Below are 17,508 nucleotides of genomic sequence, written 5' to 3' on the forward strand. Positions count from 1 at the left end.
AGCGGTGAACTGCAGTTACAAAAAGATTTTATTCGAACTTTGTGGCCTCGCTTTAAAGCCTTCCTGATCCCGCATTCCCCAGGCGCGGATGCTGTAGGGGGCACGTATTCAGTCCTCTCCCACGTGTAGATGCTGTAGGGGGCACGTATTCACAGTCCCATTGCGGGCTTTTTCCCTTGCTAGTGAAGCAGACTTGGCGCCCTTTTGGGACTGGCCTTTATGCCTGTTTGGGAGGTCTGCCTCTGCGCCGCGGTGCCGGACACTCGACAGGTTGTGCCAGGTCCACATGGGCCGGTTTGAGACAGTCCACCGTGAAAACCTCATCTCTCCCCGCAATGTCCAGCACGAACATGGACCCGTTGTTCCTGATCACCGTAAACGGCCCCTCGTAGGGCCGCTGAAGCGGTGGCCGATGCCCGCCCCTTCGTACAAACACAAACTTACAGATCTGCAGGTCTTTGGGTACGCAGGTCAGGTTCTGCCCATGCTGCGAAGTGGGTATGGGGGCCAGGCTGCCAAACCTCCCACAGTCTGCCCAGGACTGCTGCGGGTTCTTCCTCTTGCCCCCTTGGGGATAGTATGAACTCCCCGGGGACGACCAGGGGTGCGTTGTACACTAACTCGGCCGACGAGGTGTGCAGATAACCTTTGGGCGCCGTGCGGATGCCGAGCAGGACCCAGGGAAGCTCATCCACGCAGTTAGCTCCTCTCAGGCGGGCCATGAGAGCCGACTTCAGGTGACGGTGGAAACGCTCCAGCAGGCCGTTCGACTGTGGGTGGTAGGCAGTTGTGTGGTGCGGCTGTGTCCCCAAAAGGCTGGCCATAGCTGACCACAGGCTGGAGGTGAACTGGGCGCTTCTGTTGGAGGTAATGTGGGCCAGTATACCAAAGCGGGATACCCAGGTGGCGATCAGTGCCCGGGCGCAAGATTCGGAGGTGGTGTCGGTGAGCGGGACCGCCTCCGGCCATCTTGTGAACCGGTCCACGATAGTGAGGAGGTGCCGCATTCCACGTGACACTGGCAGGGGGCTCACGATATCCACATGAATGTGGTCGAAACGCCGGTGGGTGGGGTGGAACTGCTGCGGCAGAGCTTTGGTGTGCCGCTGCACCTTGGCCGTCTGGCAGTGCATGCACGTTTTGGCCCGTTCACTGATTTGCTTGCAGAGTCCGTGCCAAATGAACCTGTTGGAGACCATCCGGACGGTTGTCCTGATGGAGGGGTGCGCTAAGTTATGAATGGAGTCGAAAATGCGCCGTTTCCAGGCTGCTGGGACGACGGGACGGGGCTGGTCGGAGGTGACGTCACAGAATAGAGTCCTCTCACCTGGACCTACGGGGAGGTCCTGGAGCTACAAACCGGAGACTGCGGTTCTGTAACTAGGGATCTCCTCGTCTGCCTGCTGTGCCTCTACCAGCGCCTCAAAGTCTACCCCTTGGGAAAGGGCATGAATGTTAGGGCGAGAGAGTATGTCCGCCACGACATTGTCCTTACACGAGACGTGCTGGACATCCATCGTGTATTCAGAGATGTAGGACAGATGGCGCTGCTGGCGGGACGACCAGGGATCGGACACCTTCGTGAATGTAAAGATAAGCAGTTTGTGGTCCGTGAACGCGGTGAAGGGCCTACCTTCTAGGAAGTACCTGAAATGCCGGATTGCCAGGTATAGTGACAACAGTTCCCGGTCAAAAGCACTATATTTGAGCTCGGGTGGTCGCAGGTGTTTGCTGAAAAATGCCAGGGGTTGCCAGCGACCCTTGATGAGTTGCTCCAGTACCCCACCGATTGCCGTGTTAGATGCGTCCACTGTGAGGGTGGTAGGGATGTCCATTCTGGGGTGCACTAGTATCGCGGCGTTTGCCAAGGCTTCTTTCTTTTTAATGAAAGTGGCGGCGGACTCCTCGTCCCAGGTAATGTCCTTGCTCGGACCCGACATTAGGGTGAACAGGGGGCGCATGATTCGGGGCAGCTGAAGGGAGGAAGCAGTGGTAGAAATTTACCATACCCACGAATTCCTGAAGGCCTTTGATTGTGGTGGGTCGGGGGAAATGGCGGACTGTGTCTACCTTAGCGGACAGAGGGATTGCCCCGTCTGTAGAGATCCTGTGGCCCAGGAAGTCGATGGTGTCGAGCCTGAACTGGCATTTGGCCGGGTTGATTGTCAGGCCGTATTCACTCAGTTGGGCGTAGAATTGACGGAGGTGGGACAGATGCTCCTGACGACTGCTGCTGGCTATGAGGATGTCGTCCAAATAGATGAAAGCGAAGTCCAGGTCGCGTCCCACCACGTCCATTAACTGCTGAAACGTCTGTGCCGAACGGCATGCGGAGGAACTCAAAAGGGCCGAACGGGGTGATGAGTGCCGTTTTGGGGACGTTGTTCGGATGCATCGGGATTTGATGGTATCCCCGGACAAGGTCTAACTTGGAGAAGATCCATGCGCCGTGCAGGTTTGCTGCAAGGTCCTGAATGTGCAGCATAGGGTAGCGGTCCGGTGTTGTAGCCTCGTTCAGCCTGCGGTAGTCGCCGCACGGTCTCCAGCCCCCCATCACTTTGGGCACCATGTGCAGGGGGGAGGCCCATGGGCTGTTGGACTGCCAGATGATCCCCAATTCCTCCATCCTCTGGAACTCCTCCTTCGCCAGTCGGAGCTTGTCCGGAGGAAGCCTCCGAGCACGGGCGTGGAGGGGTGGTACCTGGGGCGGGATGTGGTGTTGTATGCTATGTCTGGGCATGGCTGCCATGAACTGCGGTGCCAGAACCAATGGGAAATCCGCCAGGACTCTGGTGAAGTCGTTGTCGGTCAACGTGATGGAGTCGAGGTGTGGGGCTGGCAATTGGGCTGCACCCAGGGAGAACGTCTGAAAGGTCTCTGTGTGTACCAGTCTCTTCCTGGGCAGGTCGACCAGTAGGCTGTGAGACCGCAAAAAATACGCACCCAGAAGCGGTTGGGCTACGGCAGCCAGTGTGAAGTCCCACGTGAACTGGCTGGAGCCGAACTGTAGCTGCACCTGACGGGTGCCGTAGGTCCTTACTGTGCTGCCGCTTGTGGCCGCTGGTGGTAGAAGCACCATTGTTTGTTGGTCTCCTCACCCCTCCCTCTGGGGCTAGTGGGCTCTGCTGTTGGGCCTGGTCTGGTTTGCTGCTGGGAGCGAAGCCTGGTGATCTGTGTGACTGACGCCCCACTCTCCTTCTTGGCATTCCACAACAAGTCCACCCAGGCTGCCACCTTCCGGGGGTCGCTGAAATCCGCGTCGGACAGCAGCAAGCGTATGTCCTCGGGCAGCTGCTCCAGGAACGCCTGCTCAAACATAAGGCAGGGCTTGTGTCCTCCGGCCAGAGACAACATCTCATCCATTAAAGCCTATGGAGGTCTGTCTCCCAAGCCGTCCAGGTGCAGTAAGCGGGCAGCCTGCTCGTGCCATGAGAGTCTGAAAGTCCGTATGAGCAGGGCTTTGAATTCCGTGTATTTGCCGTCTGCTGGGGGAGACTGTATGAACTCCGCGACCTGGGCCGCTGTGTCCTGGTCGAGGGAGCTCACCACGTAGTAGTAACGTGTGCCCTCCGAGGTTATCTGCCGAACGTGGAATTGGGCTTCTGCTTGCTGGAACCATAAGTGAGGTTGCAGCGTCCAGAAGCTTGGCAGTTTCAACGAAACTGCATGAACAGATGAGGCATCGTTCATCTCCAGTCCAAAAATCGTTTGGACCGTCGGTGTCACCAATTGTAGCGGTGTGCTACACACAACGCTGAAATAACGACACAGAGTCGGTGAACTGCAGTTACAAAAAGATTTTATTCGAACTTCGCAGCCTCGCTTTAAAGCCTTCCTGATCCCGCCCTCCCCGGGCGCAGATGCTGTAGGGGGCACGTATTCACAGTCCTGTCCCGCGCGCGGATGCTTTAGGGGGCAAGTATTCACAGTCCTGTACCGCGCACGGATGCTTTAGGGGGCACATATTCACAGTCCTGTCCCGCACGCGGATGCTGTAGGGGGCACGTAGTCACAGTCCTGTCCCGCCGCGGATGCTGTAGGGGGCACGTATTCACAGTCCTGTCCCGCGCGCGAATGCTGTAGGGGGGCATGTATTCACAGTCCCGCGCAGGTTTTTCCCTTTGTTGGTGAAACAGACCTGGTGCCCTTTTGGGACTGGCCTTTATGCCGGCGTGCTGGCTATTTGTGAGCCAGTTCGAGTGCACTAGGAAGTGGGTCGCCACAACCTGATAATTCCACGACTTTACTTCTAGGGTCCCTGTTTAAGTATGTTGCAAACAGTCAACACTGTAAAAAGGGACAGAGCAAAACATCCCAACATAGATGTAACAAAGTGATTTTGCTGTGGCAACAAGTGTTTTGCACCAATTATGATCTTTGATTATGTGACAGTCCCAGCAGGTAAGAGCACCTGTTGTTGATAACCGACTAACTTGCAGCAGCAATTGTAATATATTCGCCACTTCTAAGGCACAGGAAATCTAAAAAAATACGAAGCTACAGGTATTGAGCTTTACTGGGCCAAAGCGATGAGATAAATACAAAGTTACCTTCATGACCTAAACTTTTTGTAAGTTATTTCCAATCATCTTCACACCCACTATTAATTAAAAAAGACCAATAAGAATGTATGAGCTGAGGATTCAGATATGAAACACAATTAACCTCATGGCTTTAACAAATCTCCTGAGTGTCTTTGTCTAAATCTTCAATCCCATGGGCAAAATTTATAATTTTCTAAAGTAACACGAAGACAAACTTGGGCACTCATTCAGTAAACATCACGCTTCATTGTAGATAAAATCTATTTTTTGTAATTTGATGTGTTAAATAAAAATATCCTTTGCTAAACAAAAGATTATTGGGATATGCTTATGTGTTTTATCAGAGAAAAAAATAAATAATTACTTTAAAATTTACTGATGAAAGCTTATTGTACTTTCATTCTAGAAAGAGGATAGTGATTTACATAAGTAAACAAAGATTCTTGCAAGTCAAAATCAAGATCCTTATTACATGTCATTTGTGAAATACCTTTCTCCATGTTGTAAACTGTTTAGTATAAGAGTGAGTTTGGCGCAACAGGCTTATTCCTAAACTGGAACTTTCTTATCGCCATCTGCTGACCACCCCAGGCATTAAAATTGAAGTCTCACTAATCCACGAAAATTACCACTCATGATGACCCTTTAATTAGATGCTTCACATAGTAAGTCTAAGCATAATAAACAAACACACTGAAAATGGTTAAGTTTTAAAATGATTTCTTTGGGGGTCAGAACAAGCTGAACTTATTTTGACTTTTCAAGAATAACACAGGCAGCAAATGCCTGGACTTCCTCTCAGCTTCTGGACCTGACTTCTTATATTTTCCGGGCTGGCTGAGATGCATCAGATCCTAGTCACTAATTACATGTTTGCAGCTTATCACTCAAACATATCGTACTGTGTGCTTGACAACACGCTCCATTGCACTGCTGCTACAGGCTTTATATCACTTTTACAAGAGGAAGCCAAATCAATATAATCTCAAAATATCAAATATTAATTTTGGGGAAAGGGGATGAGATACTGAAGAAATGGAAACAAGTCTATCAGCAGTGAAATCAGAAAAACATAAAGATGAATTGAAAATTAACCTCACCTAATTATTCAATGGTTACTGCACACATTACTCAGCCTGGCATATGCACAGATCCACAATTCTCTCTCTCCACTCACAGGTCCTTTTTCTGTAGCTTTGCAAATTGTTCACCATATGTTTATCCAACTCCCTCTTGACAAAACGATTAAACTTGCATTTGTATTGCTGATAAGCCTGCTTTGTAGCACCTTATCAAAAGCCTTCTAGAAGTCCATATATACCACAGCATGTGGACATTATATGCTCTGCAAATGTATGTAACTGTCCTTCAGCGATTCATTCCTTAAATATATTGATGCTAAAAAATGCAAAAATTAATTAGATACAACTTCATGTAAAAGAAAGCAAGTCCTTAATTGGAATGGCAATAATAGAACATGGTAAGTGCAGAATTGTTGTTGTGGAGGGTGAGTGACGTGAATTTTAGATCAGTATGTTCACTGACCATCAACACAGTTGCACCTCAAGGGTGTGTGCTTAGACCACACCTCCACTCTCTCAACACCCATGTCTGTGTGACCAGCCACGCCTCAAACGCCATCTGTAAATCTGTCCATGACAGCACTGTTGGCAGATTCTCAGACAGCAACAAAAAGGGGTACAAAAGTGAGATAAATTGGCCGATTGAGTGGCGCTGCAATAACAAGCTTGCACTCAATGCCAACAACACCAAGGAATTGATTATGGGCTTCAGGAAGGGGAAAATAGGAGAAAGCATACTGAAGGGTCAGCAGCTTCAGCGTCCTGTGCACTGACATCCCTGAAGATCTATGGTGGGCACAACAGATTTTTGCAATGCAAAGAAGGCACAACAGCAACATTAGGGGTTTGTGGATGTCACCCAAGACTAGTAAATTTCTCCAGATGCACACTGGAAACATTGCTACTGGTTGGATCACAGCCTGATATGGAAGGTTGTAGACGCAGCCTGTTCCACCATGGGCACATCCCTCCATGACATTAACGATATCTTCAGGGGACAATGTCTCAAGAAGGTGGCATCAATCATAAAAGACCCTGATCATCCGAGACTTGTCCTCTTCACATTACTACCATTGGGGAGGAAGTACCGGAACCTTAAGACCCATTTCTGAACAGTTCATGAACCCACGAACACTAACTCGTTTGTTTAAATTTTGCATTACAATGAATTCTGGTTAACTGGGCCATCGATTAATCAAGGGAACCACTTATTTGGGACAAGTACATAAACTAATCGAGAAAGTAGCCAGGATTCCCTTTGTTTAATTGGGACAATACTCTGCTTAATTGGGGCAGGAGCTGTTGCCAAACAGTTTCTAACTAGCATCAGATGTGTGTACTCTTGTGGCCATTAGACACCACGCCATGCAAACAGTTTTTAAATAGTGTCAGTTGTGTGTGTTTTTGTTCAAAAAGCAGTGACTTTTGTCACTGATAGTCGGTGAGAAGTAAGCAGTGAGACAATTTAGCACTGTTGCTCACTCAACTTCCAACAGTTAGGCTTGGAGATGCCAGAAATGGCTGGCAGTGAAACAATTTCACTACTTCAACAGGTTAGAAACTACAAAGAATCTGAAGGTATCGACAATCTTCTTGAAAATTACAACAAAATGAAGATTTGGAAGATGAATCATTAATAACATTGTTGAAAGCAGTCTGTTATCTATACTAGGTGCCTCCACTAATTTTATTTATTTACACTCAATCAAAAGAATTCTGTCAATAAATATTAGGAACAAATGCATAATTTTATAGTACTGTAGTAGTATTGAAGGTATTCTAATTTGTTCTGTATTTCATTTAAATGTATAATTTGTTAATTAAATGGTACTTAGTCTTTTTTACACTCTTTTAACTATTTCCATAAAATCGACAAATTGGGGCAGCTGTTTAATTGGTCCAAAATGTACTTGTCCAATCTATCTTAATTAACCAGAATCCACTGTATGTATTTTACAACTTATACAGTCGGCCCTCCTTATCCGCAAATTCTGCATCCGCGAATTCAACCAACCGCGAATCATGAAAACCCGGAAGTGCTCTTCCAGCACTTGTTGTTCGAGCATGTACAGACTTTTCTTCTTGTTATTTTTCCCTTAACAACGCAGTGTAACAACTATTTTACATAGCATTTACATTGTATTAGGTATTATAAGTAATCTAGAGATGATTTAAAGTATATGGGAAGATGCGCTTGGGTTATTGTGGATCGGAATAAAAAAAATCGGAAGTTCCCTTACTAAGTAAGTCGGAACAGGTACATCCGGTATTATTTAGCGTCAGTTAGTCAAACTTTTGCATTTGTATATAATATATATTTTACCTTTCTATGCATATAAAACATTTAAGTGCTGTTTCAGCATTGGGCTCAGGAAGTTAATGAGTTTGATCTAGTGACAGATTGCTATCGAGTGCGCTCTGCACCGTGCCGGATTGATGTGGAAGATCAAAAACCCAAAACCGCTTAACCCAATAATTCAACCACTGCGTTGCTTAGTAATAATTGCAGCTTTCATCAGGGCACAGCCTTTCTCACTTTATCCTTTAAAATTGTTCCAATCGTTGACCAACGTAACCTAACGCTTTTCCAATGACTGATGGCGTTTCACCTCTTTCCGATCACTTTGTTATTTCCACTTTATTTTCAATCGTTATCGTGATTATTTTCGTGAACAGAAACACTACGGATTCAGATCTCTGCCGCTGGGTCCTAATGTCCACCGCACTGAGACAGATTAAATAAGGTCTTGGGTTCCGCTGGGTCATAAGGTCCACTGCATTGTGACAGGCTGAATAAGGGACTTGAGCATCCGCAAATTTTGGTATCCGCGAGGGGTTCCCGAACCAATCCCTCGCAGATAAGGAGGGCCAACTGTAATAACTTTTATGTTTTGTGCTGTATGCTGCTGCAAAACACCTTTCACGACACGTCAGTGAAGATGAACCCAATTCCGATTCAGAAGGAAGAGGTTAGCAAACAGAGTGTGAGAGATAAACTGAACAATGTGATACATAATGTCCATTGTAACATTTCACATGAGCTTAAGTTTATGCAGGGTGATACTTTGATGATCGGCCAAGAAAGAATTTTTAAAAAACTACTGTCAATGTGCAGTTTGTCTTCTAGTCCCTTAATAAATTTGCAATGACGGGCATGAAAATAAAAGAAATCCGCAAGTGCTGAAAATATGAAATAATTAAAAAATAGAAAATGGTGGAAACTCACAGCAGGTCAGACAGCATCTGCTGGAAACAGAAATAACATTTCACATCTAGGATCCTTCATCAACTGAGGAAGATACATTGATCTAGGAAGCAGAGAAAGTGGGGGAAGGTGATAGGTCCTTTCTATTGATAAACAAAACAATGAGCAGTTAAAATCAGATTAAGCTGTTTTGTTAAAGTTCTACAGTCTGTGTAATGGTATATAGTCAGTGCTCTTGCATTGTTACAAGGAAGCCCAAGACAAACTTGAGGATCACCATATCATCTTGTCTGGTTACGTTGCAGTCCGCAGAACTCAAGTTGCAGAAGGCGACAGAGTGGGAATGGCATGGTGGATTAATACAATAGCAACCACAGACTCAAGAGTCATTCGTATGGACCCAGCACAATGTTGCAAAACAGTTACCCACTGTTGAGAAGTCACATGGTACACACCAAACACAGTCCAAACAAATCTCTGCTTCATCTGGAAAGGCAGCTTGAGTTTCTAAATGGAAAGGGATAAGCATTGTTCCTCATGCAGTTGTATGGTAAAGTGCCATACATCAAGAAGCGGAAGAGGTGATAGACGGGCAGACCAGGAAGTCACAAAGTGAGTGATACTTTCATGATGTTAAAAGAGGATGGGAGGAGAGCAATCTGATCAGTTCGATATGTATTAAATGTATTAGAATGCTTTTTGAAATCAGGTAAAAGCCAATTCCTTCAAAAAGAGCACCTTCACCTTCCAAGAAAAACAAGGGGTGGGATTTTTATGTGCAAATTTGCAAGGGTGTGAGAGCAAACTTGAAAAACTAGCATTTTAACTGCTGCCTACACAGGTTCCACAGATTACATAAAGTAACTAAGATTTATTCTGACATTAGAAATTCCAAATACTTGAATGGGAAATCCTGGCATTTATAGGTACATAATGTAAATTCATCACCATATTCAAGTGTTTGAATGTCAAATCTCTACTAAAATACCACTGTACCTCATTACTGCCATTTGCGCAAATCAAAAGTGAAGCAACTTCTTGTTTCCCATACTTAATTCAGTAGGCTTTATTCACTCCATGATAGTAGCAAAAAAGCATGCTTATCAAAATGTCCACAGCAAAACTTGGCCAAGATCATAGAAAAAGGAGGCTGTTTAAAAACTCAAGACAAAAATACATAATAGACACTAGGAAGATTATTATCACAGAGTATTCAGCTCTGGAAAGCAAACAGCTGCAAAGTCACGATGACAACTATAACGTGGCGAGTTTATGTTGTGATTAAAATTGAAACAATAACACAGAGGCTGAAAAGTCACATATTCAAAATAGTGGAATTCAAGGAGAGAAGATGAAAACTATTTGGAAAAAATGGAGGATAAAGTAAGCAAATCTGCAATGATAAACTGAAAAAATGTATGAAATAACTAATCAACTATATTAGAAAGATGATAGAATTAAAAACAGCACCAATAAAATATCACACACATATTTTTCTGAAACTTTGAAGCTGAAATCTTACTTTTGACAAAACAAAATTACATTAGAATATAGTTTTGATTTACAGCCTAAAAACCTGAAACAAATTCATTTCTAATTCTGTAGACCTTAACCAAGGAGATTTAACAAATCAGCAGACTGAAAAATTAAGTTTGGATAGTGCATTTAATTCCCACATAGTTAATGTCCATTTCCACAACTCAGAACAATTCAAGATTCATAGGAAAACTGACCTGTCACAGAATATACTAAGATTTGTTGTCATAATCCACACCTTCTCTATGGCAAAATACTAAGGACAAATCCCTCAGCAAGATAAGATTCAGGAACAGAACACACAAACAAAATACATTCTCTGTTTTGGTATAAAACACCAAAGCAGGGCAAGCCACAAAAGCTTCAACTTTTTGAAGTCTCTAATGAAAAAAAGATATCATATTCAATGGACAAAAGAAATTCTGCAGATGCTGAAAATCCAGATCAACACACACAAAATGCTGGAGGGACTCAGCAGATCAGGCAGCATCTATAGAAATGAATAAATAGTCAACATTCCCAGCCAAGACTCTTCTTCAGGATTTAAAGGAGTGCTTTTTATTTGCAAAGTAACAAGTTACTGTGACCAGTGAACCTTTGTTCTATGAAATGTTACTGCTGTTTAATTATTGATAGTTTGCAACTTATTAAAATATTTTATGTATGTTTCCTGAACAACTCCACAAGAATTTTTTTAAAATTGTGAAGCATTGAATGAAGTTCTAAATGACAGAACAAAAGTTTAAAAAGTTACCTAAACAAGCAACTTCAGAAATACTATAATGTGGCAGAGATACTTATCAATAAAAAATTATACGTTACCTTAACATATTACTTAACTTTATATATTTTTCACAGACAAACCTAAACATTTTGTAAATCTTTGCGATTCTTTCTGAAGCATTCAGTACTTAAAAGAGAATGCAGGAAAAGTAGGGTGCAGGAGAATGAAAGAAGGATATTATAAACATAATTCACAATTATACTATTGTTCAGTTGCATTTTCCAAAATGATAACAATGTGTGTTGATGAGAACAGTTCAATTCATGTAGTCTGATGAACTTACAGCAAGAATTTTGATAAGGCACAACATGGGCGACCAGTCCAAAAGAGCTCATTGGACACAAGGCAAGTTAGCAGAATTATCGTGGTATCTGGAATTAGATGGCAATGGTGGAGGGGAATTCTTGTGATTAGAAGCCTGTGGTTAGTGTTGTAGCACAGAGATCAATCCTGAGATTATACTGTTTGCTATAAACATTTATTATTTGCATGAGCGTGTGCAAGGCATGATACAGTAGATAAGTTTGCAGATTATGCAGTTTGTTGGTATTCATGACAGTAAGGACAGTAGTCTGAGGCTATGTTATGATAGTGGATTCTGGTTAACTGGGACACATCAGAACCAATACATTTTGGCCCAATTAAGCAAGTGTCCCAATTACCTGAAGTTTCATGGAGATAGTTAAAAAAGGTATAAAAAAAAGACAAAATTACCATTTAACTGAGTAACAAACTATGTATTTAAATGAAATATAGAACAAATTAGAACACCACCAATACAACTGGTAGTTGTCCATTGCATCCAATGGTGACATGAAACAGTGCGGGAGAGTTTTTAAAGTGAAAAGCCGTTATACTGGGGCAGTTCCACTCTCTCGACTTCAGAGTTCCGGGTCAGTGGGATGAGTAGACATCGCAACTGGAGTCTTCCCAGGTTGCAGTGGATGACCATGACATCTTCTGTGCCCTGTTATGCCCTTCGCTCGCCACCTAGCATTGCATACCCACCTTCCTGGCTGTTGGATCCCACTGTAGATCTCATCCGCCTAGTGTGCTGGAGCTGAATATGCGTGCTAGGACAGACACCTATCTCACGGGGGTATGAGACCTGCTGGCCACCTTCAACTGGCCTGCTGTCGAAGTGGTGTATCAAGAGTGCTCGCAAACAGCTTCTTGCACCCACAGGTGAGTGCTGAGTGTCCAGTGGGGACCAAAGTTAACATTCAAGATGATTGTCGAGACCTTTAAATTCTTCATAGTTCCACATTTGTTGAAGTACTGAAATAGTTTCATTTTCACTCCCAGCCATTTCTGGCATTTCCAAGTTTGAATGCTTGAAACTGCAGAGAGCAAAATTTTTGAAATGTCTTTCTGCTTATTTCTCTCCAACTATCAGTGACAAAAGTCACTGCTTTTTGAACAAAAACACACACAACTAAAACTATTTAAAAACTGATCACACTAAGCATGGTGTAGTGTCACATGATGTGCACACAGCTGATGCTAGTTAGAAAATGTTTGGCAACAGTCTCCTGTTCTGTTCAGGCGGCATAAAATCCCAAACAAAGAAAGGAAATTCTAGCTACGTTCTCGATTTGTTTTTATTCTTCAGGAATCATCCCAAATAAGTGCCTGCACAATTTATCCAATGGCCCAATTACTGGAATCTACTGCATTGATAATTTGGCCTGAGATGATGCATTTTGGGAGGATTAATAAAGAATGAACTTACTTAACAAATGGCAGGACCCTTGAGGAACAAAAGCACCTTGCAATACACCTGGTGGTGAATAAGGCATAGGAGATACTTACCTTCATTAACCAGTACACTGAATACAAAGGCTGGGAAATGATGGTGTAAAAGACTGGTTAGACCACTGTTGTTTGTAGTTCTATTCTACAGTATAGTGTACTACAATGTAGTTCTGTACCACACTACAGTAAGAATGTGTTAGCACTGAAAAGAGTGTTGAGAATATTCACCAGGGTTTGTCTGTCATTAACCAATTTCGTTCAGAGATTAAAGAAGATGGTTTGTTTTCCTTGGAGTGGGGCAGACTCAGAGGGGAACCTGACTGACTGACTGAGGGGCAGATGAAAGGGTGGATAAGGATAATACTTTACCCGACAGGTATCGAAAACTAGAGTGCATTCATTTAAGAAAGCAGTACTTAGAGGGGATTCGAGAAATAACTTCTAATCCTGAGGGTCCGTTGGAATCTGGGACACACTGTCTAAGACAGTGATAGGTGCAGAGACACACACAATGTTGAAAATAACCCTGGCATGTAATTCAATCAGGTAGAAATGTATGTATGTAAACCAAGGTCTGGTAAAGGAGATTAGTGCAGATGGCTACTTGATGATTGGCAAGACACTTGATTCACTGAAGAATCTGCTTTCATGCTGTATAATTCATTGTTGAGCATGTTTTTAATTCAGCTATAATTGTTTTAGATTTCTGGAAAATCTAACAGCCATAGTTTCAATTCACATACCACTTAACAATCCGCAAATATAAAAACAATTACAGGTCGAGCATCTCTTATCTAAAATTCTTGGGTGGAAGTGTTTCGGATTTCAGATTTTTTGGATTTTGTAATATTTGCATCTACGTGGAATTGCATTCAGGAGCCGAGAGGTAATGTTACAGCTCTATAGGACCCTGGTCAGACCCCACTTGGAGCACTGTGCTCAGTTCTGGTTGCCTCACTACAGGAAGGATGTGGAAGCCATAGAAAGGGTGCAGAGGAGATTTACAAGGATATTGCCTGGATTGGAGAGCATGCCTTATGAGAATAGGTTGAGTGAACTCGGCCTTTTCTCCTTGGAGCGACGGACAATGAGAGGTGACCTGATAGAGGTGATGAGAGGTATTGATTGTGTAGATAGTCAGAGGCTTTTTCCCATGTTGCCACAAGAGGACACAGGTTTAAGGTGCTGGGGAGCAGGTACAGAGGAAATGTCAGGGGTTTTTACTCAGAGAGTGGTGAGTGCGTGGAATGGGCTGCCGGCAACGGTGGTGGAGGTGGATACGATAGGGTCTTTTAAGAGACTTTTGGACAGGTACATGGAGCTCAGAAAAATAGAGGGCTATAGGTAAGCCTAGTAATTTCTAAGGTAGGGACATGTTTGGTGCAACTTTGTGGGCCAAAGGGTCTGTAATTGTGCTTAAGTTTTCTATGTTTCTATGTTTACATTATGAGATATGTGGGGATGGGACCCTTTTAAACACAAAATCCATTTACACTGCATGCACAGCTTATACATGTACACCTGAAGGTAGTTATATATAAAATTTTTAATAGCTATCACTGCCTTGGCCACCGGTAAGTAATCTATCTTTGTTGATTGCACATATGTACTGATGCATCTATTCAATTAGATTTTAGATTTTCATCAGCGACAATGTTGGCAAACTCATCAATGAATTTCTCTGCTGCTTCATGATCAGCAGATGCTTCATCACCACAAATCTTTAAAAATTTAATGTTGTGCCTTTTCTTACAACTAGCCTGCTGAATATTCACAATTACCTTGGATTTTCAGTTCATCGTGCCAGATCTTTGCTTGTTTCATGATCAACACACCATTAAGCAGCATATGTTCACTCTGACGCTGATGAATCCACTCTTTCAATAACAATTGAGATCATTTTTTGCTTTATGCAGTGTTTCTCTATTTATCATTAACTTCTGTTTATTGCATTATGTGAGGTCATTTTCAGAGTGCACATCATCTGGGAACCTTCCCAGCATCTTGCAGAGTTTTCCATTTGTGATGTTAAGTCAGCACCCAAGAAAAAAAATCAGATTTTCGAATTGTGGACAAGGGGTACTCCAAGGGGACCACAACCTTGTTGTGGTTTGGAGGCTGGAGTCAGGGCTTTACGCTTTGGTTCTTAGTAGGGTGACCCATGCCAAACAGATCAAAGGGTAGACGCCAGACTAAGAGTGGTCCACCGGTCCTCCACATTCGCAGGTTCAGCTCAGGGCTAACAGCCCTGGCTGGTAAAAAGAATTGTTACGGAAACAGCAATGAAGAATCTTTCTACATGGCATTCCTGAGTCTCCACCTGGGACTTGCATGACTAACAGTAGTAAAAACTGAGCGGAAGCTACTAGCTTGTTGAAGGAAGCCCTGAGCACCACTGGAGATGGAGGACCTTCATTGCTGCCCAAGTGTCCGTGGCCTAATGGGCAGTAAGTATGTACTCGACCTGTATTTATTTATGGAGGAATTATTGAAGAGCAGCCACTCTCCAAGTCCATAGCAATCACACAAGATATCATAGCCCAATTTTATCACAAAATGGGAATTAACATGCAACTTACTAATGAAAGGTTAATGGAAACTAGGAAATTAATCACTAATTGATAATTATGAAAACCACAACTCAAAAAGCAAACATCTACCAACAATGGAAAGAGACAGAAAAAAAAAGAAATCTGGAAAAAAATAAAATACTATTTTAATATAGTTTGGTAGTAAATCCAGAACAAAGGAACAAAATTGCTTTCAAAATATGAAGCGTATTAAAATATAATTCACAACTAGACAACGGGGTGACCCCTTGGGGCACCCTTTGAGAGAAAGGTAGTGCAGTCTGATGGGTCCGGAAAGAACATTAAATATTCCTGAATGCTATTGGTATCGCTTTGCTTTAGAAATTGAAGAAGAGAAAACAGTTTATTGAAGAAGAACGACGCATAGCAAAGCAAATATAGCTCCTCCTCGTTTAACGAAGAACACTTCTGATGGCAACATTTCTGGTTGATCTGCCACCCTTGTGCCTCTTGTTGTCATTCTGGAGATGTGCAGTCCTTTAATCTGCCTTCTCTTCGTCTCCTGCTGTTTGTTCTTTTTCTCTGATCTTGGAGACGTGCATTTCTCAGCTCCTTTTCACTTCCTCTCTCCTCCTTCTATGCCAGTTGTTGTCATTCTGGAGACGTGTATGCCTCTCCCCCTCTGTCTCTTCTTTCATCTTTTTTGTCCTGACTCTTTGATCCTGGAGTCATGTGGCCCTGGTATGCTGTCAGAGCAGTGCTGCCAGGATAATCAAGGACTCGACCCACCCAGCCAACACACTTTCTGTCCCTCTTCCCTCCGGGAGAAGGTTCAGGAGCTTGAAGATTCATACGGCCAGATTTGGGAACAGCTTCTTTCCAACTGTGATAAGACTGCTGAACGGAGCCTGACCTGGATCTGAGCCGTACCTTCCAAATGTCCGGACCTGACTTGCACTACCTTACTTTCCCTTTTCTATTTTCTAATTATGATTTATAATTTAGTTTTTTTATTATATTTACTTTGATTTGTACTTCAGGGAGTGCGAAGCACAGAATCAAATATCACTGTGATGATTATACGCTCTAGTATCAATTGTTTGGTGACAATAAAGTAATGTCCCCCTTCTCTTTCCAAGTTGCATAATTAAGCCTTTTTTTCACCCTAATGGATGGAAGATACAGCAATACCAAAGGAAGCTGATTATTCTTGATGATGTGGTTGACGCTCTCCTAAATGGATGTGATACAGTCACCGCTGTCCTTTGACTGTGGCAAAGGGTTTTATGGGTGTCTCGAAGTACGTCACTATGGGTTATGGGATGTTATGTCATGCTTAAATTTAGAGAAGATCCAAAGTTCAGTTTTTGAATCTAGTCAAGGCTTTTATACATTGTGGGGACCATTTTTGAGTTATTTTCAAAACCTTTGATATGGTGTAAAAGTACAGATGGTGGCTAATAATATAATTTATTACATGATAAGGGTTCCCCCCCCCCTTTTTTCTTGCTTTTCCTATAGCTCTGGTTTGGGTAGTGGGTTTAGATTTTTTCTAACAATATTATTATAATTCAATATTATGATTTAATTTAATTTTTATGAATACAGGGTTTTGTGATTGTAACTGTATTTTTAATACAATGTATTTGGTACTTTTTTGACATAATATATATCTTCTTGTACTCTGTATTCCTTTATCCAGAAACGAGTAGTATATAGTGTTCATGGGTTCAATGACCATTCAGAAATCAGATGGCAGAGGGGAAGCTGTTCCAGAATCACTGGGTGTGTGCTTCAGGCTTCTGTACCTCCTAGTGCCCATGACGGAGCTGACAAACTTTACAACTCTCTGCAGCTTACTTCGATTCTGTCCCTCCATACCATACAGTGATGCAGCCAGTTAGAATGATCTCCATGGTACATCTGTAGAAATTTGTGAGTGTTTTAGGTGACATACCAAATCTCCTCAAATTCCTACAGAAATATAGCTGTTGTCTTGCCTTTATAGCTGCATCTGTATGTTGGAACCAAGTTAGGTCCTCAGAGATATTAACAGCCAGAGGAACTTAAA

At 43.2% G+C, this 17,508-nt stretch overlaps 1 protein-coding gene across 4 annotated transcripts in view; it reads right to left on the reverse strand.

Moving 5' to 3' along the window:
• The window catches only part of dtwd2 (DTW domain containing 2), a 160,229-nt gene that overhangs the window by 136,830 nt on the left and 5,891 nt on the right, over nt 1-17,508 (reverse strand). The window contains exon 1 of one of the 4 annotated variants that reach the window (XM_059969628.1): nt 10,565-10,919. The exons of 2 other annotated variants lie outside the window; for them this stretch is intronic. In XM_059969628.1, coding sequence (XP_059825611.1) covers nt 10,565-10,596 — 32 coding nt within the window. In that variant the 5' untranslated portion in view covers nt 10,597-10,919. Of the gene's footprint in view, nt 1-8,852; nt 8,934-10,564; nt 10,920-17,508 lie in introns of those variants that run through there. One more of the 4 variants, XM_059969629.1, reaches the window with a different exon arrangement.

Source organism: Hypanus sabinus, chromosome 5 (assembly GCF_030144855.1).
Source record: "Hypanus sabinus isolate sHypSab1 chromosome 5, sHypSab1.hap1, whole genome shotgun sequence".
Lineage (NCBI taxonomy): Eukaryota > Metazoa > Chordata > Chondrichthyes > Myliobatiformes > Dasyatidae > Hypanus > Hypanus sabinus.